General features: G+C 34.5%; 1 protein-coding gene across 1 annotated transcript; it reads left to right on the top strand.

Moving 5' to 3' along the window:
• The first annotated feature begins 1,451 nt into the window (after nucleotides 1-1,451).
• Nucleotides 1,452-19,322, top strand: LOC110452725 (protein ERGIC-53-like). Its single transcript, XM_021501371.1, has 15 exons — nucleotides 1,452-1,607; nucleotides 6,012-6,068; nucleotides 6,483-6,580; nucleotides 7,583-7,690; nucleotides 7,965-8,026; nucleotides 8,322-8,421; nucleotides 8,945-9,068; nucleotides 9,935-9,990; nucleotides 11,302-11,393; nucleotides 12,022-12,076; nucleotides 13,059-13,235; nucleotides 14,316-14,416; nucleotides 15,036-15,225; nucleotides 16,146-16,255; nucleotides 17,175-19,322. The coding sequence occupies exons 1-15, from the start codon at nucleotides 1,463-1,465 to the stop codon at nucleotides 17,209-17,211; spliced, it is 1,512 nt and encodes a 503-aa protein (XP_021357046.1). The 5' UTR covers nucleotides 1,452-1,462; the 3' UTR covers nucleotides 17,212-19,322.
• Nucleotides 19,323-23,967: the final 4,645 nt, after the last annotated feature.

Below are 23,967 nucleotides of genomic sequence, written 5' to 3'. Positions count from 1 at the left end.
TACGCGAACCTTTATGTATAGATTATGATATAGATAAATAGTGTATACATGTCAGAACAGTTGACAACGCGAAATGTCCACACCGCGATCAGTTTTTAAAAGGGTCACAAAGCGAACTTATATTCAGACGCGAAAATTTCCATTTTTCCAGTATCCAATGGCCTGTATTTCGGGAGGAAACGTATAGATCTGTGTCTGTGTTAGCAGAATATGTTTGGCGTGTGAATCAATTGTTACTGAAAGAAAGAAATTGGAGTGGGTTACACATACTTGCCAACCCTCCCTATTAAGGAGGAAGTCTCCCGATTTTGTCCCCTAACATTGAGTATTTTCAACCAGTGAATTTGCTGAACTATTCCTATCTTCTAAGATCTGTTGGTTTCATATGAAAGAACAATTCCAAATATGTCAGTTTAAAGTGTAATTATTTCATCCCTAGGTGTACATACATGTTTACATTTTATATATATACTTTTGAGTCTGAGCACGCGTAATCTACTCTATGAAAATTCCAAAAGTTAGAAAGTAGGAGCACTGACTTATAGATAACCTAATTCCGTGGTAGGGGTGAGGGCCGTGGGAGGGCATATATTTACCGTGTATTGATCTATATCCTTAAAACACCTGATAACAACTATGAAAAAAAAAGGTTTGTTACTTAATCTGTACTTATTGTAATTAATTTGTACAAAATATGGGATAATGTTTTACTCCCAATTCTTATTTTTAATATTTTAAACATTTCGATATACTATTATTAGTTCAATGATATATTAATTCAATGCTGAAAGCATATTCCTTTTGTGAACGACTATTTTAAATGTTGTTTTATAGGTTTACATCACTTTTCGGCTAAAACTGCTACCCCCAGTGATGGTATATGTATCGTATACCATCATAGGGGATGGCATTTTCGCCGATATATCATCTGGGTGGCATTAGATTAATTTTCGGCAAAAATGCCATCCCAATGATGGTGTATGAACCTATATACCATCGTTGGGGTGGCATTTTTACCGAAAATTGTTTTTGATCAGAAACCCCCCACCCCCACCCTGAGAAAAAAATACGTATTTTCACCATTTTCCTCAATCTTTCCCCACATGGAAACCCCACCTGGAAATTTGGAACCCCAAATATAGTTGTTACAAATTCCCCGGCCCCTGTGGTCATCAGAGGTCCGAACTCTATAATTGATTGACAGATCTCGGTTGTTAGCGCTACAGTGTTGTTAGGTATTTTATATCGTGCTTTATTTAGAGTCATCTGTGCCTCCGGCCTTATATCTGTACTACGTGTCAGTTGTTCATAGCCCTGATCTCTGTCCTATTGTTCTACTGCCGTAAGCAGTAAGGATTATCATTCATATTTTGACAGGTGCGAGTAAATGAGAGTTACCTCCCTTGCCAAATTTTCAATGTGAGAGGCGCTTATTGATAACTTCCGTTTAAAACCAAGAAAGATGTTGTGGACGGTGGCTCTGTTTTCGCTGATGTTTACAGCAGAATGCGTAAACTGGAAACCAAGATTTGAATACAAATACAGTTTTAAAGGACCACACTTGGTGCAAAGCGATAAAAGCGTGCCATTTTGGGAATATTTCGGTGGTAAGTTGTTAAAACACTGAGATGGCTATCAGCTGTGTTTTGGTTGCGAGTTAAGTACACGTGTAACATTGTATGAAGAACTACCGGCGAACATATGGAGGGGTCAAGATCGATGTTTAAACAAGATCACGAGTGTGATCGTAGTTATTGAATACAATAGAATAGAGTTGAGGTTTGAATATTGATTGTTTTAGTCACGAATTAATGTTTTTATAGCAAAAACCTTATTATCACATGGGGCTATCTTGGATTAGAATTTTGCCTTAGCAGAAGTTATATTAGGTAAATAATTAACTGTGTTAAAAAACACTTGTTGAGATAAATTTAAAAAATAATTAAAACTGTATATTTTATAAAATATGAAATGTCTTAATGTAAAGTAAATGGCAATATAATCAAATATATAATATAGAAATCTCATAATTATTTCCTGTTAATCCTAATGATCTGGAAATTTCGAGTTTTCTTCTTTATCTCTGTATACATGTTATATGGTTAATGTCTCTTTTCTGTTAATACTAAACATGTCCATATACTTTTCATTGATTGGTTGAAAACATTTAGTTTATTTAGCAATTTTATTGACTTTTCCTTCCAATATGGAGGGTCATAACAGATGTCACCTATAGCTAGTGAACGTTTATTCTAGGGAGTCAAAAACATTCTTAATGATCTTAAAAGGCCATGAACATCACATGAGTATCAGCCGATTAGTATTAGAAACTGTTAATATGAAAAGAAAAAAACCCTAGCACAAACTATCTTTTTTACATTAACATCAGTAGCAACCACATAACTGTTTAAACTCGGCAATCTTAGAATTAACATATGAAAGCAATACAGGTCCAGTACACTCTGCCGATTGAGCTATATAGCTGTAAAGGCCTATAATAGCTCTATTGACCTAAATCTGAAAGAGCTATTTTTTGTTATTTTCTTTTTTAAGGAAAACAAAACAGTCGCTTTAAAAAGGTTTTATCATTAGGTTGATAACAAAATATAAGGATTCTTTTTTTAAAAAAAAAACGAGATGAAAAATTAAAATAAACATATAAATGTTTATTTTTTGTGGTCAACATTACCATAAACCTTTATTGTTTTAAGCATCTTTCCTTTAATCTAATGAAAATTGAAATCACAGCTCAATACAGCTATAATATATAGGTGAATATAGCTATATAGGTCTTCATAGCTATATGGCTCAATCGGCAGAGTGTACTGGACCAGCAGTAGCTTTGTGGCTGTGACAGAAGTTTCTTATAGACTTACTAGTTCCTACAATTTTAAAGACGATATAAATTTATTGTGCATAAATATTTTGTGCCTGATAGCATGAAATGATTTGTAGTAATCATCTTTTCTTTCAGTGCTTTTGAACCATATCAATAATAAGAAATATGATGTTATTGGTCTATGAGGTAAACCATTCCTATAGACCTACATTATGTGTCATGGTGATTGTCTATTGATTTACTGTTAATTTCAAACACTGGCTAGATATTAAAGAGTAATGCCATGAACATGAATGATGACAAGTTTAGCCCCTCAGCCTGAGATATATGTTCCCCTTTGGGGTGTTACTCCATAATGTGCTTGGCATGTTATATCATACACCATGCTTTAAACTTGCTTGGGGCCTCAGTGATTTTTTGGCTCAGTTTTACAGCCTAGTACAGGCTGTTTCCCCTAGCTAAAAAGTGTCTGATTTTCCCAATTCATAAAGGAACAGGCTGTTGTAAAAGTTAGGTAAATAAACCCACAATTATAATAATAAATAAGATTTGAATGAATCGCATATCCATGTGCTGATTCATAATTTCAGGCTTAAGTCTCCCCATTATGATTTTGGAATGAGACTCCCAAATTTCACCTTCATCTTTTTTCTTTTGAAATCAGTAAAATTCCTTGAATCCCCCCCCCCCCCTGTATTTTGCAATTTATATTTTATGAAATAGAAGTCATATTAAGTACCGACCCTTTTAAACCTTATTAGGTTTTTACAAGGCAATTCAATTTTTTCTGTAAGCCTGTCAAAAATGCTGAAGGATTGTGAATTACTGGTAGCATCTTTGTGTTATGTATACAGTATATATATATCTTTGTACCGGTACATGTGTATCTGGATCTTCCATTGCTTTACAGAGGTCTTTAACCCTTTCACCCCTATGTAACTTTAGTTAACTCTTCCATGCATTGATCTAGATCAGTCCGTTTTGGTGTACAGTGGTGCCTATGTAACCTTAGTTAACTCTTCCATGCATTGATCTGTATGAGTCCGTTTTGGTGTACTGTGGTGCCTATGTAACCTTAGTTAACTCTTCCATGCATTGATCTAGAAGAGTCCGTTTTGGTGTACAGTGGTGCCTATGTAACCTTAGTTAACTCTTCCATACATTGATCTGGATGAGTCCGTTTTGGTGTACAGCGGTGCCTAAGTAACCTTAGTTAATCTTCCATGCATTGATTTGTACCGGTACATGTGTATCTGGATCTTCCATTGCTTTACAGAGGTCTTTAACCCTTTCACCCCTATGTAACTTTAGTTAACTCTTCCATGCGTTGATCTAGATGAGTCCGTTTTGGTGTACAGTGGTGTCTATGTAACCTTAGTTAACTCTTCCATGCATTGATCTAGAAGAGTCCGTTTTGGTGTACAGTGGTGCCTATGTAACTTTAGTTAACTCTTCCATGCATTGCTCTACATGAGTCCGTTTTGGTGTACAGTGGTGCCTAAGTAACCTTAGATAATCTTCCATGCATTGATCTGGATGAGTCCGTTTTTATATATATCTTTGTACCGGTACATGTGTATCTGGATCTTCCATTGCTTTACAGAGGTCTTTAACCCTTTCTCCCCTATGTAACTTTAGTTAACTCTTCCATGGATTGATCTAGATGAGTCCGTTTTGGTGTACAGTGGTGTCTATGTAACCTTAGTTAACTCTTCCATGCATTGATCTGGAAGAGTCCGTTTTGCTGTACAGTGGTGCCTATGTAACCTTAGTTAACTCTTCCATGCCTTGATCTGGATGAGTCCGTTTTGGTGTACAGAGGTGCCTAAGTAACCTTAGTTAATCTTCCATGCATTGATCTGGATGAGTCCGTTTTGATGTACAGTGGTGCCTATGTAACCTTAGTTAACTCTTCCATGCATTGATCTAGATGAGTCAGTTTTGGTGTACAGTGGTGCCTATGTAACTTTAGTTAACTCTTCCATGCATTTATCTAGATGAGTCCGTTTTGGTGTACAGTGGTGTCTATGTAACCTTAGTTAACTCTTCCATGCATTGATCTAGATCAGTCCGTTTTGGTGTACAGTGGTGCCTATGTAACCTTAGTTAACTCTTCCATGCATTGATCTAGATGAGTCAGTTTTGGTGTACAGTGGTGCCTATGTAACTTTAGTTAACTCTTTCCATGCATTGATCTAGATGAGTCCGTTTTGGTGGACAGTGGTGCCTATGTAACTTTAGTTAACTCTTCCATGCATTTATCTAGATGAGTCCGTTTTGGTGTACAGTGGTGTCTATGTAACCTTAGTTAACTCTTCCATGCATTGATCTAGAAGAGTCCGTTTTGGTGTACAGTGGTGCCTATGTAACCTTAGTTAACTCTCCCATGCATTGATCTGGATGAGTCCGTTTTGGTGTACAGTGGTGCCTAAGTAACCTTAGTTAATCTTCCATGCATTGATCTGGATGAGTCCGTTTTGGTGTACAGTGGTGAAAGAGTTAAATCATTTTAGTTAAGTGTTGCATACATATAATAGAGCAGACAGCAGAGGAAATGTAAACATTCCTATAGTCAGAATCTGTATCTGTGTGTGTATAAGAATAAATGATTTCAATGCACGTTGTATATTGGACAGTTAAATTCAGCAATGAACCCATTATATCAATTATGGAATTTTGTAATAAATAATTGGAATCGGAAAAGGTAAACCGATCAATTTTTGATTATAATCGTTATCATGAGACAGCCCATCACTGATGGGTGATCACTAACTGATAGGTCATATCATATACATAAATAAAATCATTACTTGAAGCACAGTTCTTTGAACAAACTATGACAGATAAGCAATATGTTTGCAATATTGTGATAACCTTGTTACAAAATCAGTAGAACATTGTATTATATGATTATGATTTTGCATATTTCTTTTCTTCAAAACGACCCTGTTTATCAATGTTTCCCTTGTAATTATTATATCAATAATATGGAAACCAGACAAGTTACATATAAAATACACTTATCAAAAGGGCAATACTTTTTTGCCTGAGAACTTTTCTTACAGGTTAATGCTAAAAAAGTCAGAACCATTTTTTTTGGAGGTTGAGATAAATATGCTGTCATCTTTGTTTTTTTTGTCAAATTGAAATGCTATGTTTTATTTCCTTACAGATTCAATTGCAAGTGATGAAAACATTAGAATAACACCTTCACTGAGAAGTAAAAAAGGTAATCATCGTTTTCCTTGTCTTCATAATTGTCAATGATCAGGGTTTGCTGCTCTGTTATTTAGGTGGGTTTCAAAAATGGTTTCAAGTACAAATAAAATGATTAAATGTAAATACATTTAATGTAAATACATTTAATGTAATTCATATTTCTGCAGTATTTGATATTTCACTGTAGAACACCATTTGTCCGAACCCAGATTATTCCAACTTTCAATGATTAAAATCTCAGTCATGTTATACCTGAACGACCACCTGTTTCAACTGTAAATTTCTCCAATAGCTGACTCAGCTGTTATAGTTGTATAATGGTTTCTCGAAAAAATGAATTTTTACAGCCAGAGTGTCCTCCCTTGTAAAATCAGACTGTGTGTGATGTTCTGTGTGCTCTGTAGTATATTTATCTATTTCATAGGACAAGTATGGGCCAAAAACCCAACAACATACGACATGTGGTCTGTAGAAATGGTTTTCAAGGTCACAGGAAGAGGTCGTGTGGGTGCCGACGGAATGGTAAGAAGTCTCCTTATTGTACTATGTAGAATGGATCTTTTTGTTGACGCCTTGTGACTAATTCCTGCTTGTTTGCAGTCATAAATCCCTGGATAATATCCTAGCCTGCATACACATAGACATACAGTGTGAAGAAGAGTTGTATAATTTGTCAAGTACAGACATGATATTCCAAATATTTTTATGGGCTTCTCATTTAAATAATGCACTGGATGCAATTTGAATTCAAGGAATAATCCAAGTTTTAAGGAATTCGAAAAACATCATTTTATGGAAAAGAATATATTTTGAGGTATCATGTAAATGTTTTGCAATAGTTCATTAATAGAAATGGCACTTATCCATTTGAAAATCAGTAAAAATAACATTGTTAACATCACATGGTAAAATCACAAGAATTTAGAAACTCTTTTCCAGTAACATGTGTACGAACAATTGAAGTCATGGTAACGTCGAAATACTATGCTTCCAAAATCCTTCGTCACGGAAGTAGCTAGTATAGAGTTACCGCGGTCCTATTTTTACGATGCTGTTTAGCTTTTCTACACATTCTCAAAAATATCTCTTTATTTGATAATTTTTTCTTGTTGCAGTCTCAAGTAGATCTATATAAGGAGGAAAATTACAATATATGTCAGTACATGTCAATTTTGTCATTTGCTCAAATTTTCAGAATGGGATTTCTGAGGATAGGCTGAAAATTTATAAATATTTATGTTTTTTCTGTCATCAGACAACGATTTTGAATCCCAATATTGTCAATTTGAAATTCACTATTTTAAAAAATGTACTTCCAACATCAAGACTGTGCGCTAACATTCGGGCCAACAAGAAATTATAAAACTTGTTTCGTAATGTAACACGAGAACAAGCCATTCACTGGTAACTGAATCGGTGATTGACCAGTATCATTTCTAACATTACAGGCCCTATATACACCAGAACAAGCCATTCACTGGTGACTGAATCAATGATTGACCAGTATCATTTCTAACATTACAGGCACTTTGGTTTACGGAGCAGAAGGGCGTTGAGGGGCCGGTGTTCGGCAGCAACGATCAGTGGAAAGGACTTGGACTCTTCCTCGACTCGTTTGACAATGATGGACAGGTAAATTAACCCATTCACCCCCAAAGCCACATTTGAACCTTACCAAATCAAAGACTGGGCAAGTCCAGTTTAGATATGTGGGAAAGGATGAGTTAAAACGGGTTCATAAAACTGTATTAAGGATCTTTGTACCACGGCCAAAAATTACAACAATGACTTGGAAGTTTTCTGTCCATTTATGACAAAAGCTAAAATAAATTATTTCTGAAAAGAAACCGTAATAGTTTGAAATCTGAAAGAAATGAAACCTTTGCTTACTTGTTTTTGTAAACAGCACAACAATCCTTACGTGATGGCCATGGTCAACGACGGTACAATGAACTACGACCACCAAAGGTGAGTGATCATATCTAAAACATTACACAGGATTATCTCCCTTCTGAAATTGTCAACACTTCAAATGCGTTTGTTGGGAAATATTTCTGCGCCGCCTTGAACTGTTTTGGCCAAGAAATGCGAAAGCTTTCAAAAGTTATTTTGAATATGTATTGCGATATTGATATATTTTTTACAAACAGTCCAGAACAAACTACCAACTTTCCCTTTTCTATTGAGCTACATAAGCTTCTTTAACGGTTTTCCGTACAAAATTTATTTGAAGCATGACTGATGATTTGATCTGTTGTTATAGTGACGGTCTACAGCAGCAGGCCGGAGGATGCTTACGTGACTTCAGGAACAAGCCGTACCCCGTCCGCATCAAAGTCGAGTACTACAACAACATTCTTACTGTAAGCTACATTGTTTAATAAAACATATTTTATTTGCAAAAATACAAACGGGATTATAAGACACAAGTAAAAACATTAAACATTTGTCTTCTCCCTTAAAACAATAATGATGATATATACAGCTCCTATGCTCCTACACCTTTATAAGATGTCGCCCCCATATTACTGTTGTCCTTCACATACACAGAAATACCTCAGCAAACTGCCCCTCATTTCGTTTGCCACCTCTAGATCTCTAAGTGCTGTCAACACATACATATCTGAAAATCAATGTTTTCTTTATACAACAATAACATTTGTCTTGGAATGTTGCCATTTTCAAACCACTGAGTGGTTATTTTGGGTTAATTTGGTACATGGACTGAGTTTCAGCATTTCTGTAACCACCTTTTTTGGTTCTCAGTTAAAAGAAAAGGTACATTGACATATATAATGGAGGAAAGTGTTTTCTTTTTTCAATCCAAAAGACATTTTGAAGTTGACCGCTGTGAACAACTATTGACCATTGATGTTGTTGTTACAGGTTTTCTTCAACAACGGACTGACCAGTAACAAGGACGACTTTGAGTTGTGTCTGAGACAGGAGAATATCCACCTCCCTAAATCTGGCTACTTCGGGATCTCAGCAGCCACTGGAGGATTGGCTGGTAAGAGGAATGGTTTTTTTGTCTAGCCACCACAAAGTAGTGGAAGCGAGACTAAGGTGTTGCTTTTCTGGCGACGGTGGCAGCGACGACGTCAACATTAAGTTTATGCGCTTAACTTAGTTTCACTGAAAGTATAAGTGCTAGACCAACCAAACTTTGCATCTTGGGTAGTACATCTCAACCCATGCATCCAACGCTTGATGCGGCCTACCTTTCATGGTCCATTGACTTTGTCAGCATCTCCATCAACATTAAGTTTTTGCATTTAAGTTAGTTACTCTGATATTTGCATTGAAGGTCAAAGCGGGGCACAGGCGAGACATATCAATCCGAATGGCTTGTTGTATTTTATTTTATTTGGTTTTGTTTTTGTTGCTTTTCTCTGATTTTCTCTATTTAAAAGTCTGAATTTGTTGGTATTTCTGGTGAGGCAAAAGAATTATGTGTGTTTCCGCTATCATCCTTAGAAAAAAATGGGTAGGTTGGTAGATTTTATTTTTTTATTGTGGAAAAATATTTTTACTATGATTATATAGATCAGGAGTTCTGACTTTAACAGTGCTTATCACTAAATGCCAATACAAACTTTCGGGTTGGCACACAAATCTAAGTTAGGTAGGGTAAGCAGAAACACCAGATCTGTTTTGTTTGGCCTGGTAGTAGATTGTTCCAGAGAACCGCAGGCTTGTACATGGGAGAAGAATACTGCTCGACATCTAGATGTGGCCATGTTTTGTATGGGTAAACCAACAATAGAAAATATGAATTCCCTTTTCTTACTTGAGTATGAATGATTATTATTATGTACCTACCATCAATGATGTTAGTAGATATTTGATAAGATGTGTTATATTTTCCCCCTCCAGATGACCACGATGTGCTGGCATTCCTGACTCATTCCCTGATAGACACAGACAAACAGGTAGTTCTATAATCTTGGTGTGTTTACACTACACAACCTTTCTAAGCTTTACACTTACATAAACCTCATTTATCTTAAAAACTTAATTTAAAACCACTGGAGAGAAAATTGATTTTAGGTTTTAATTAATTAAACATAATGAATTGTGTTTATTACCCTTTATATAGAAATTGTTTGAGGGAAAATTGACCAACATAACTGGGCTGTAGTAGACTCTACCATGCATTGATATGATTACTACAGACAAATAGCTATCTCAATGGAAGGTTGACCAACATAACTGGGTGTAGTAGACTCTACCATGCATTGATACGATCACTACAGAAAAATAGCTATCTCAATGGAAAGTTGACCAACATAACTGGGTGTAGTAGACGATAAGATTACTACAGACAAACAGCTATCTCAATGGAAAGTTGACCAACATAACTGGGTGTAGTAGACTCTACCATGCATTGATATGATTCCTACAGACAAATAGCTATCTCAATGGAAAGTTAACCAACATAACTGGGCTGTAGTAGACTCTACCATGCATTGATATGATTCCTACAGACAAATAGCTATCTCAATGGAAAGTTAACCAACATAACTGGGCTGTAGTAGACTCTACCATGCATTGATATTATCACTACAGACAAATAGCTATCTCAATGGAAAGTTGCCCACCATAACTGGGTGTAGTAGACTCTACCATGCATTGATACGATCACTACAGAAAAATAGCTATCTCAATGGAAAGTTGACCAACATAACTGAGTGTAGTAGACGATATGATTACTACAGACAAACAGCTATCTCAATGGAAAGTTGACCAACATAACTGGGTGTAGTAGACGATAAGATTACTACAGACAAACAGCTATCTCAATGGAAAGTTGACCAACATAACTGGGTGCAGTAGACGATATGATTACTACAGACAAACAGCTATCTCAATGGAAAGTTGACCAACATAACTGGGTGTAGTAGACGATAAGATTACTACAGACAAACAGCTATCTCAATGGAAAGTTGACCAACATAACTGGGTGCAGTAGACGATATGATTACTACAGACAAACAGCTATCTCAATGGAAAGTTGACCAACATAACTGAGTGTAGTAGACGATATGATTACTACAGACAAATAGCTATCTCAATGGAAGGTTGACCAACATAACTGGGTGTAGTAGACTCTACCATGCATTGATATGATCACTACAGACAAATAGCTATCTCAATGGAAAGTTTCAAAGAGTTGGCAAGTATGTGACCGTATCTGTGAAAATGGTAGCAAGGATTAATTAGAGCCATTTTGTTGTTGACAGCCTGATATGCAGCAGGTGCCTGAACAAGAAAAACAAAAATACGAAAAAGAGTTTGATGATTACTACCAGCAGCTGGAAAAACAAAAAGAAGAGTAAGTTGACTATCACGTCCAAGAAATTCTGAAGGAGCATGGACAACAGGACAGAATCTGGCTAATCGTTGAGTTCATTCCAGGCTCGTGTTTTAATGTTTGACTCAAACGTGATTTAGTAAAAGTTTTGATGTTGTTTTATTTCAGTAATAAATCAGATACATCATACAATTATGACAGTCAAGTATATAACATGGCATGACTTTCGACATCGAAGTGAATTTTTTTTTATTAAGGATGTTATCTTGAGTTCATTGAGATGTATGTAGATGTGACTTATGTAAGTTGTTACAATGAAAAGAGAAACATATACGCAGGTATTTCTATTTCTACACCTTCTTATGATAAAGGCTTACTTAAGCAGCATTTAAAAGGTTTGGTAAAGATTTGGTAAAGGTTTGGTAAAGGTCGTGGTACCGAACTTACCCTACACTTGACAGTCTCGGGGTCACAGTTGTCTGGGTCAGAGGTGTCTGAAGATAATTACAGATGACAAATATAAAATGTTTGACTGTAGTTTCCCTGATATAACTATCACACATACACTATTCCGGCCTTTACTGCACTGTCAGTTTGGTATGTTTTAAGTGGAAGCTGTTTTTGTTTCATCTTTCTGTTCATTTTACAGATTCCAGCAGCAGCATCCGAACCGAGTCAACCCAGATCTGGACATGCCTGGCATGGTAGGTTAATGTAATAACTTCTAGCTGTTATACAGTATAGTCTTGTTATAGTAATAAATCTCTTTTTGAAAAAACTCTACAGTTTTAACTATCTGAAAGCTGTTGGACTTTTTAAAAAACAATGAGTCACTATATATAGCCACTATCAATATTCAAGTTAATGTTTGTCTTTTACGTTTGTTTTTATTTAACATCTGTTTGTGTCGACCATTTGTTGGTCCCATTGACCTCTCTGGTGTTGATGGGTCGTTAAACATGTAATACAATGATAAATTAATAAACACTAAATTATCAATGATGGAATCAGTCAGACATCCTCGAGTCGTATGGTACATGGAAGGCAGGGGCATGTATCCTTCCAGTGCGATGATAAATCAGGAACAAGCTAATTATCAATGTTTGAATCAGTCAGACATCCTCGAGTCGTATGGTACATGGAAGGCAGGGGCATGTATCCTTCCAGTGTGATGATACATCAGGAACGAGTTGATTTGGTTGAAATAAAAGGATAGCTAGCGTTGGTAAATTTTGATTAAAATGACTGAAATTTCACAACCATCATAAAAAGGATATCTACAGACTAGTACCGTCTCATTATTAGTCGGGAATGGCACACCAGTGATTAACATTCGTTGTGTGGAAGATTTTCTGTGTTTACGACATTACAGGGCAAGCATATCTAAAACCCAGTAGAATCATGAGAGAAAAAAAAAATATATTTCAATCGTTTTTTTTTTAAATCTGGAGAGAAAAGGTCTTTTTAAATCTGGAGAGAAAAGGTCTTTTTAAATCTGGAGAGAAAAGTTGTTTTTAAAGCAGCATCTTGTTTGATGACCTATAGAAATGTTATATATCATTTGTGGACTGAATATGTCGAAGTTAAGGATTGTAATTAACTAAATTTAGATTAATTTCCAACAGAAATGTTTGGTTTACCTCTGAAGACAAATTGAATATAAATCGCTCTTTCTTGTTTGTACAGTTTGAGTCACAGGGCGAACAGGAACTGAAGATGATATTTGATGGCCAGAACGAGATGCACAACACCCTAAAAACGTTAAACAGGAAACTGGACGAGTTACTAGGCAGACAGGAAATGGTATTGTCCAAGATTGGTCAGCTACCCAGCGGTCAAGTACAGGGTGGAGCGCCGCCACAGGTAAGTTTGACTTCAGAAATGAAAGAAACACAGGAGCATGTTCGATTATGCAGAACAGCCTGTTTGTCTGTTTTTAAATGTAACATGTTCGGGTATAAATCCTAGCTGAGCCGAAATTTTTATGTAGGCCTTGAACGGCTTTGTCAAGGCTCGCCTGAAAGCAGCATGAAATTACTAGGTCTGACTTTATTTAGTAAAGGAACAACTCTTGCCCAACCGTTTGAATCACAATAACCAAATGCGGCCCAGGTCGGATTATGATGCATTTAAATTTTATTTTATTTTTAAATGTTGAAATTGGAAATTTAGCATGTCATGTGGGACATAAACATATTCTTTGAAAACAAACATTAGGGGTGTACACTTTTGTATTAAAACAACAACCAAACATCAGGGGTGAACACTTTTGTTTTAAAACAACAACCAAACATCAGGGGTATACACTTTTGTATTAAAACAACCACCAAACATCAGGGGTGTACACTTTTGTATTAAAACAACAACCAAACATCAGGGGTGAACACTTTTGTATTAAAACAACAACCAAACATCAGGGGTGAACACTTTTGTATTAAAACAACAACCAAACATCAGGGGTGTACACTTTTGTATTAAAACAACAACCAAACATCAGGGGTGTACACTTTTGTATTAAGAATACTAGCCCCACCTATATTTTATAATAATTTTGCCTTCTTTGCGGACCATGAAAAGGACAAAAGTTCATCTGTGGCTAAAATTTTCCGCTATACAATGTATGTTTTTATTTGGTAAAAATAATTCTAGGTTTTAGCAAAGTTGTAGAGGTTCACCTCAATTATGAAAAAAGCTGTTTGGATTACTATCAAACCTCAGATCAGTCTCCTTACTTTGCTAGAATATCTGTACTTATAGAATTGCACTCCAATGCTCTTGATGTAGAAAATTGTGGTTGTGTTCATGGAACGGTCTGCTAAAACATGAAAAGATGTAAAGCCGACAGAATATTTGTGAGACGTTGAATGCCCTTTATTGGTCGTTGTTGTAATTCAGATATAATGTTTATATAAGTTAAAAATATATATATATTTTTCATTACAGGGAGGGAACCAGCCTCAGCTCGGCTCTACAATACAACGGCATGAAGTAGACAAAGTTCTCAATAATCAAAATGATATCATGTTAAACGCTAGAGAAATAAGGTGAGTCAAGTAGCATACATTTACCATGTCTAGTCTTTAGAGAAATAAGGTGAGTCAAGTACAGTGTTCTCCCCAGAATGTTTTGAAAGAAGCATGGTATCTCAATATTTCTGTTAAAGCAGCACTCTATGTCAAATCAAAACAGCATGGTAACTTTAGATTTACTATGAATATATAGCAGAGAAGATCTAGGACAGCAACATAGCAAGCAATTATAGGAGCATGAACAGCCTGGGGAGAACACTGAGGTAACATACATTTACCATGTCTAGTCTATAGGATTGCAGTTCGTTTCATTGATTTATCAATTTGCATAAATTAAATTGAACTAATGTGATCATACATGACCCTACTTGATGCAATCACCAGGTACTGGTAACAGGTCGGTGGTTTTTCTACGGGTACTCCGGTTTCCTCCACCTCAAAAACATGGCACATCCAAAAATGACCATAGCTGTAAATAGGATGTAAAACAGAAACAAACCAAACTACAACCAGTCCATATTTATCTGCTATAGTTATGAACGTACATTTGTGGGGGTCCTTACTACATTTCAGAGGATAACCAAACATGATCTTTATGTCATAAACTTACACAAATATCCTGTTTCCGTTCCAGAAATATAATTAATGATGTACAGCAGAAAGCGAGTTATATACAGAATAACGTAGGTACAGCCCAACTGGGAGGAACAGGCGGAGGAACGGGCGGAGGAATCCCCGCCGACATAGACCAGATTATTAGAGAGCTACAAACTAATGTACGCTCCGTTAAATCTGACACGCTCGGTTTGATGCAGAGGCCGACGGTGAGTATTTCAAAGTTGGATTTACAAATATGAAACCCTGACTATTATATACAGGTAAACGTCATTAAATCTGACACCCTCAGTACAATGTAGAGGCTGGGGATGATTATTTTTGTAGTTAGGGTCAATTATCTTAAAAAAACTTTCGAACAACCACTTCTCAATAACCAAATGACCCAGGGTGATGATATTTGGCCAGTAACATGCTACCAAAGGTGTTAAAATGAATGACCTTTACTTTTATTCAAGGTCACAGTGTCAGCTGGGATGAAGTGCTACCAAGTTTGTTCGAATTAATGACCTCCACACATATTCTAGGTCACTGGGGTCAAATATGTCAAAAACTTTAACCTACTTTTTGTAAATAACCAAATTGCAAAGGATGGTGATATTTGACCTGTAGCATGCTCAGATGAAGAGCTATCAAGTTTAATTCGTTTATGTGAATGACCTTGACACACTTTCAAGATTACATCTGGTTAATCGTGTATAAATCTTTCAAGGTTGTTTCAATTTAATGCTCTTGTTTGACTTTCAAGGTCACAGGAGTGAAATGTGTTTAATTTTTTTCTTTTGAATAACTTTGAGTCAAGACACTGATATTTTGCTTATAGCTTTATTTTAGTCTTCTTTTAAGATTATAATTGTTAGAATAATACCAGGTGAGCAATGCAGGCCCATTGTTCCTCTTGTTTTGTACACATACTCATCATTTAATCTGACATCTCTGTATGATAAAGTGGATGATCATCTTTTCTCAATAAAATATGTTGAAATTGAAATTGAATAAATGCTTGTTAGACCCATAATTCTAAGTAAATAGCCTCTTTATGAGATTGCGAAATACAAAAGTGAGTTAAATTGTAGTTCAAATTTTATTGTGTGTGTTTGTAACATTGTTACGTTGGATATATTTACAGCCGACAGCGGGAAATTGTCCTCCAGTAGAGTCGGGTTGTGTGTCACCGTTCCTCTTCTTTGTCGCTCTCGGCGCGCAGGTTATAGTACTTATAGGGTATATGGTTTATAGGTAAGTATTGTATTGTTTGTGAAATATTAAATGATAAACAAAATTATATAATTCACGTGATCCATATAACCACAGGGATAATTTGAAGCTATCATTTTGGACATACTGTACACATAGACATTTTTGCGGCAGTTTGACGTTTGCCTTTTTTCCCCTAAAAGGGCAAATTCGTCATGACAGCTAATACTAATACATAACATACAATGTATAGTAATTACGTGCAAAGGGTGAAGTTGACACTAGGTGAACATGAATTTTATCGGCAAAAGGCGAATATTTGACCTGGGTGAAAGTTTCCCGGTATACAGGATATACTCCAAAGTTAAATGTATATTTCAAACTGAAGTGTATAACAGCTTCCAGTGTGGGTATATGGATCATTTGAATTATAGGTTTATTTCTTTAATATTTATTAGAAATAATAAATATAAAAGAATATTATTGAAAAAAAATGTATCTTGATTGTTTCTTGTGTCTCCAAAAAACACAATTGCGCTGATTTAAATGTTGTCAGATAACCGTTGTTGCTTACATACTTATTCGGCCATTAAGATTTAATTGATAATATATGATATAGCCACTTTGGTCAAAGTGTAATGATGCTAATTCGGCCATGCAGCGATACCTGTACCAATGACCTCACTAAACTACCTGTCTTTATTAAAATAAGACCCCCGCATGCTAACACCCGGGCCAACAATAGTGATTAATATAAGTTGAAATAACTTGTATTATAATTGTTGTAAAATAAAAGAAGTTTGTATTGTATTTAAATTTTGATAAAGTCAATACATGTGCTTGTCCCGTGATGTATTTGGAATGTATTACAGGGTGAAGGCTTGTAAAACAAATCACTGCATTGTTGTCTCCAATGATGTAACTACATGTGTAAATAAATGATTTTCTTTTTCTTTTTCAGGCAAAGTAGAGAAAATCAAGCTAAGAAGTTTTACTGAGCCCACCGGGGAATGTAATTAACACAATTTAAGACTTTATACATAAACATTTCATATTTAATTATAAAAACAAAAATAATAACAAAATAATCAGATTATCATGTTTCCAGAAACTGCTCATCTTTAATTTGTGTGTAAGTTGTAAAAGTAGTGATTAGATTTTTTAAAAAAGGAAGATTGTTTTCAATGATAAACTTCATGCTGAAGACTCGATTGATAAAAAAATTAGATATTTTTGTAACAGAAATATATCACAGGAGTGACAGGGTACATTGGACACTGTACGAAAATCAATTTCATGGGCGAAAGGTGAAAGTTTGACTGGGTTAAATTTCCCATTATACAACATATTTGTAGGTTATCAGTACTGTTACAAACAGTGGTTAAATTTCCCATTATACAACATATTTGTAGGTTATCAGTACTGTACAAACAAAACTATGAACTTTTATGGAACATTTAAAAAAAAAAAATCTCTGGTTTTTATATTATACTGTGACAACTGTTGAGGAAACGTTTCCCTCTGATTAACCATTCCATTATTGTTATTGTTATATATAGGGAATGGTGGTCATTTCCATGTGCAATTATTTTCTATAATATATAGTCTCAGCTTTTTAATGCAGCAATCCTATGATTTTCTTGTTGATGATGTATTTTCTGTTTTATAAACATAACACTTCTATTTTCCACATGGTTCTAATTTCGGCTGTGGATGAATTGATATAAAATAGATATAATGAAAAAATTGTCATTTGTGAGAATAGGTCAAAGAACTTGTCATATTTCACACATAGTGCACTATAAAAATAAACACTTCAAACTAACTTTTTGTGTATTATGAAAAGTTTGATTGTTTAGATTTTTTAAAACAATGTCAGTTAATCAGGAATCTTTACTGAACTACAATATTACCACAGCTAGCCTGTGCTAGTGTTCTATGTACCTGCAGGCTGGTCAGTGTCATTTTACCAGGTTTAGAAATGCATTACATTGAACCTATGATAAGTATTACATTTTTATCAAGAGACATATTACATAGAACTTTCAATAGATTTTTTTTTTTATCTGGAAGCAAAGTTTAAATTGACAATAAATGCGAGAAAAAGGATACAAGTTGTGTTTGCAATGTAGCGTCATCTGTAGATGAAGAAATTGGCAGAAGATATTTTCTGATTTTAGCTTTTAATTTCATGTTTTTTTATTTGCTAAATTTAGTGTTGATTAAAGCGAGAATTTGTTGTTTACATGATTCACCCCTACATATCTAAAGTAGACTTGCCCAGTCTTTACTTTGGGAAGGTTTAAATGTGACGTTAGTGGTGAGTGGGTTAAGTGTTTCTGTTGAATGAATGAGATTGCTGTGATGTGTGGAGTGAAATAGTGTGTGATAATCTGAGAATGTTAATACAAGATCTGGACGAGTAAGATGTAAAATCTAATTCAAACAGCTAATTGTTAGGAAGGTTTGGATTAACCTGACATTGTTTCATAGTAAATTAGAAAAAAATGTGTTGATCATGAATAAATTAATAATTGTTATAAAATGAAATAGAAGGTAATGTCTTCAGTTTAATTATTGTTACAACTGTTTTGTGACGCTAATGAGAACATGACACACTGATTGGACCTGTTGTGAATTTGTGTTTGGAGACTGTGTATTTTTACGTTGTGTCGTGATACGTGTAACATGTGTAAACGTCCCCCATCAGTACCCACCATTAATATTTTATCATTGTTATGTAAGTGGTAGTAACTTAGTTATGTCAAACACAGGTAAAATCTAAACACATTTTAAGGGTTATTTTAATGCTTAAAGACAATGTTGAGCACTGGACACGGCTTAATTGGTAGTGATGGATAAACTCATTCACCCCTGAAATTTCACAATGCACTTTTCCAACCTTTGAATTGGAAGTTTAAGTGTGTTTTCAGGGGTGAATGAGAATTTTCAATGTTGAAAACTATCATTAAATCAGAATCAGGATGCAAACTTCAGAAAAAAATTGTACTTGTGAAGAAATCTGTACAGTTGTTTTATATAGAAGTAAAACTGTGATAAAAATTGATACCATTAAAAACAAGCCAGACTAATGGGCAAAACTAAAATATTCTTAGAATTGACGTAGATTTTTCCTGACTTGTGTGATTGGCTGAGTATTTTATACCTGTTTTTAGCTTGTTAGTAGTATACAGTATTTTAGGTATTGGTGTTGCTAGTGATTGTTATGTCTGATATGTATGCAACAGTTGATGTTGATTTTGGTAACCATAATACAAAATCACATAATTGTAACATTTTCATGAAAAAAACTCACGTATTTGTTATGTGTAGTTAACAGGTCTTCTTGAAAAAAAATTACAACTTTGTAATATTTTTATAATGATATTATTTTCATGAAGAAAAATATTGCTGTGTCCTGTTTGCTTACATAGAGGCGAACAAGTCTATTTGGACCCTGAGTAATCTATCATCCTGTCAAATCCAACATATCTCTATAATCCTAAGTTAGTGTAATCTGACACCTGTCTAATCCAACCTTGTTGTTAGATCCCACAGTGTTTTATACCAGACAAGTATCACAATAGTATAGAGACAGAAAACCTAGGTTTAATTTTGAATGATTATAATTTCTTTATGAGGAAACATTGAGGGAATGTCTTAAGAATAGAAGAAAAGTGTTGTTGTAATTTATTTAGTGTAATTAATTTATTGGATGGTAGAACTTTTTTTTTTTATATATATATAGCTTTATATGCATGATTTGGTGCAAAATAAACAAAAATATATCTCCAACACCCATTTAAAATCAGAACCTAGTTTGACATTTAATTCCTATCCAGAAAAATAATAGTTCAAATTTTACAATTTAAAAGGCCTGACTAGAAAGCACGAGTCCTTATCACAGGAAAATCTCAAAGGGAGGTAACTCCTACAGATAATTCACAGGTAGGATGTGTGAGTTAACATACATCCTTAATACAGATCACAGGTATAGTGTATCATAAAGGGAGATAAGTTCACCTTAAATCATGTGTCAAACACAGGAATAATCTCAAAGGGAGGTAACTCTTACAGGTAGAATATGAGTATTTTCAACCTTTAAAAAAGGTACAAGTTGTGTTAATATTGTCTTGAATTTTTGAATGATGCTGAATCCAAGAGTCTAATGATAATTGGTTTCTGGAATGATTATGGAAACATCAAAAGTTAATATAACTTGTGTGGTATATACTTTGTCTACTTTCAAATCCAAAGGTTTCTCAGGATTTACCTTGCTCCAACATATAAATCAATACGTACATCTCAAATCATACGTTTTACCTTCCCGTTCTTTCACTGGTGCTATTTACAGAAAGTTCAGAACTTTGTGATACTGGAAAATTAGCCGTAGCCTGTTATACTTTATTATAGTGAAATGTTAAGTCAGGGGAGCTAATCTTTATATCAGTATTATTTTGAAATTCAAAAACATGTAATGAAGCAGATCACAGGAAGTTAGGTCTGATTGTAATATATTCAAATGTTATGTTTTAAAGATCTGAGAAAAGTCGTGGGATACATTTTAATCGTACTAAAGTTAGTTTTGAGAATTTTCTTGAATTGATGTTAATGAAATGTTTTTTTAATTTTAAACCGAATGATTTCTTAGAATATTGATTAAGGTCATGTCCTGAAGTCCATTTATAGCTCATCAGTTAAAATGTGTGTGCCCCCTTATCATCTATAATCAGAAGGAGGTTCAGGTTGCTAAGATCAACATTTTTTTCATATTTCTCATGTACAACCAGAACAGACAAGGGTGAGTGCTAAAAGGGTTTTTACTCGTAGGTCACGATGTTATGATACACAGATCTGTTGGTGCCATTGTATGATTGGTCATGTTTGTCTGAACAGTTGAAAGTGTGAGGCCCAAATTGTCGCAGTGAATGGTATATTTACTGACAGGTGTAGAAGGTTATTTGAAACAGATGTTAAGTATATGTCTGGGTCACGTAATTTCAGTTTGATATTAAATATATTACCTAATAGAGTACCATTCCATTTTCAGTCATTTATAACACTGATATCGGGCCACAATTTGAAAAATATCTACGTATCGGAATTATATTTCTGGCATGACTATCTTTGATCAATCATTTCTGAAGAGAAAACCAATAACATATAATCAACAGCATCAGCAGGGCTAGACCGGCATTCCAACCCTGGACTTAGTGTAGTATTTACTGTATATACAGTATTTACAGTATTTATTCAATATTCAAACATGTTATTTACGTACATATAATTACACAGGGATCGTAACACAAGCTTACAGCTTACATTAATTCCTCTCCCAACACTTAGATTGTGATACTATCACTCTAACCGATTAAGTTACACAGGGATCGTAACACAAGCTTACAGCTTACATTGATTCCTCTCCCAACACTTAGATTGTGATACTATCACTAACCGATTAAGTTACACAGGGATCGTAACACAAGCTTAGAGCTTACATTGATTCCTCTCCCAACACTTAGATTGTGATACTATCACTCTTACCGATTAAGTTAGCTAAAATTTCAAACCGCTATTTATAGCTGTATAGTTACCCCACTATTTATAGCTGTATAGTTACCACACTATTTATAGCTGTATAGTTGTGCCACTATTTATAGCTGTATATATAGTTGTGCTGCTATTTATAGCTGTATAGTTGTGCCGCTATTTATAGCTGTATAGTTTTCCTGCTATTTATAGCTGTATAGTTGTGCTTGCTGTAACGTTGATAACCTTTGACCTGTGAACATTCCAGCTTTACAAAGACTTCAGGTACAAAACCATCAGAAAGTATTTATAGATTTACAGTTTTAAAGGTTTTAAAGTATGAAGGATAAATAATTGTTATATTTCCTTTTCTTTTTGAAAACCTGAGCTAGATCTGCACTGTTTTCAACCATATTTATTGACCAGGACGATAGAAACTTGTTATTTACGTAAATATTGAATTTCAGTGTTATCACAGTAAATACAGTTTGCCTGGTATAGATTATGAGGTTCATGTTATATACCTCTAGTTTATCAGATTTGTAGTATTTAGAAGATATTATCAACCAACTATATGGTGACCAGAGCGGAAATCAAACCAGATTGTTTTTTATTGCAGACCTTTACATGTATCGCCAATTATTCAGTATTCCTCAATAATTGTTTAGAATTGATGAGTTTTGATCATCTGTGGAATAATTTATAAATGAAAGTATGGCAAAAAAAATATTTTTATGAAATATTTCTGTAGTTAACAATTATCTAGTGTCTGGTTAATACATTTATTTACTGACTTGTTTCACACGTCTATTTTCCACATTTTTCTGGGTTTATGACAATCTGCTAGTATTGTACTTCGCTATTGTACTTCGCTTACATTTTAAGATAGGAAACTCTGCACATTTTTTATTTATTTCCTGATATTTTCTATCAATACGTAAAATTATTAACAATTGCAACACGTTTGATATGTACATCGTTTGTGTAGAAAGTATAACTTTGATATACATAAAATTACTGATTTTCATTTTTTATTTACAATTTGTGCCATACCGTCATTTGTCTCATTTTGGGTAGAAATTATTTTCACGTATCAACATGTTGATTTACATCAGACTATTACCAAACCTATATGAAGAATTACATTTTTTTTTCTGTTGTCCATTAGTTGAATAAATATCAAATTGAAAATTTCGTGAATATTGGATAAAAAAAAGTAATAAGTGATATATACTTCATTGATAACAGTTTACCATTTTAAGTGAAAGTTAATGATATCTGCATTCTTTGATACAGAAAGATGATACACGTAGCTACTGGTATATTGTGTCTCTGTTAGTATTTGTCGGTACATGTTGTGAGCAAGATCATATAAATGTGTGTAGGTATGAATCAGACATTTAAACACGAGAAGTTGATTGAAGTCAATGTACTGTACCATTCGGTACACCTCTCCCCAATAACAGTTCCTTGGACCGGTCGAGGTGTTCCGAATGGCACTGTACATCACTTGTATATTTTAAATACATATTTTCCTATCAATCTGTTCAAAACATCCTTGTGTATTAATATCAACTTAATAACAAAGTTAACCTGAATGACAATGTCACAGATTTAACTACCTATTGGTGTAGGTGAATAGATCACAGATTTAACTACCTATTCGCGTAGGTGAATAGATCACAGTTTTAACTACCTATTCATGTAAGTGAATAGATCACAGATTTAACTACCTATTCGTGTAGGTGAATAGATCACAGATTTAACTACCTATTCGTGTTGGTGAATAGATCACAGATTAAACTACCTATTGGTGTAGGTGAATAGATCACAGATTTAACTACCTATTGGTGTAGGTGAATAGATCACAGATTTAACTACCTATTCGTGTAGGTGAATAGATCACAGATTTAACTACCTATTCGTGTAGGTGAATAGATCACAGATTTAACTACCTATTCGTGTAGGTGAATAGATCACAGATTTAACTACCTATTCGTGTAGGTGAATAGATCACAGATTTAACTACCTATTCGTGTAGGTGAATAGATCACAGATTTAACTACCTATTCGTGTAGGTGAATAGATCACAGATTTAACTACCTATTCGTGTAGGTGAATAGATCACAGATTTAACTACCTATTCGTGTAGGTGAATAGATCACAGATTTAACTACCTATTCGTGTAGGTGAATAGATCACAGATTTAACTACCTATTCGTGTA

The sequence above is a fragment of the Mizuhopecten yessoensis genome, unplaced genomic scaffold, assembly GCF_002113885.1.
Source record: "Mizuhopecten yessoensis strain PY_sf001 unplaced genomic scaffold, ASM211388v2 scaffold6857, whole genome shotgun sequence".
Lineage (NCBI taxonomy): Eukaryota > Metazoa > Mollusca > Bivalvia > Pectinida > Pectinidae > Mizuhopecten > Mizuhopecten yessoensis.
This window is presented reverse-complemented; position numbering and strand designations above follow the sequence as displayed.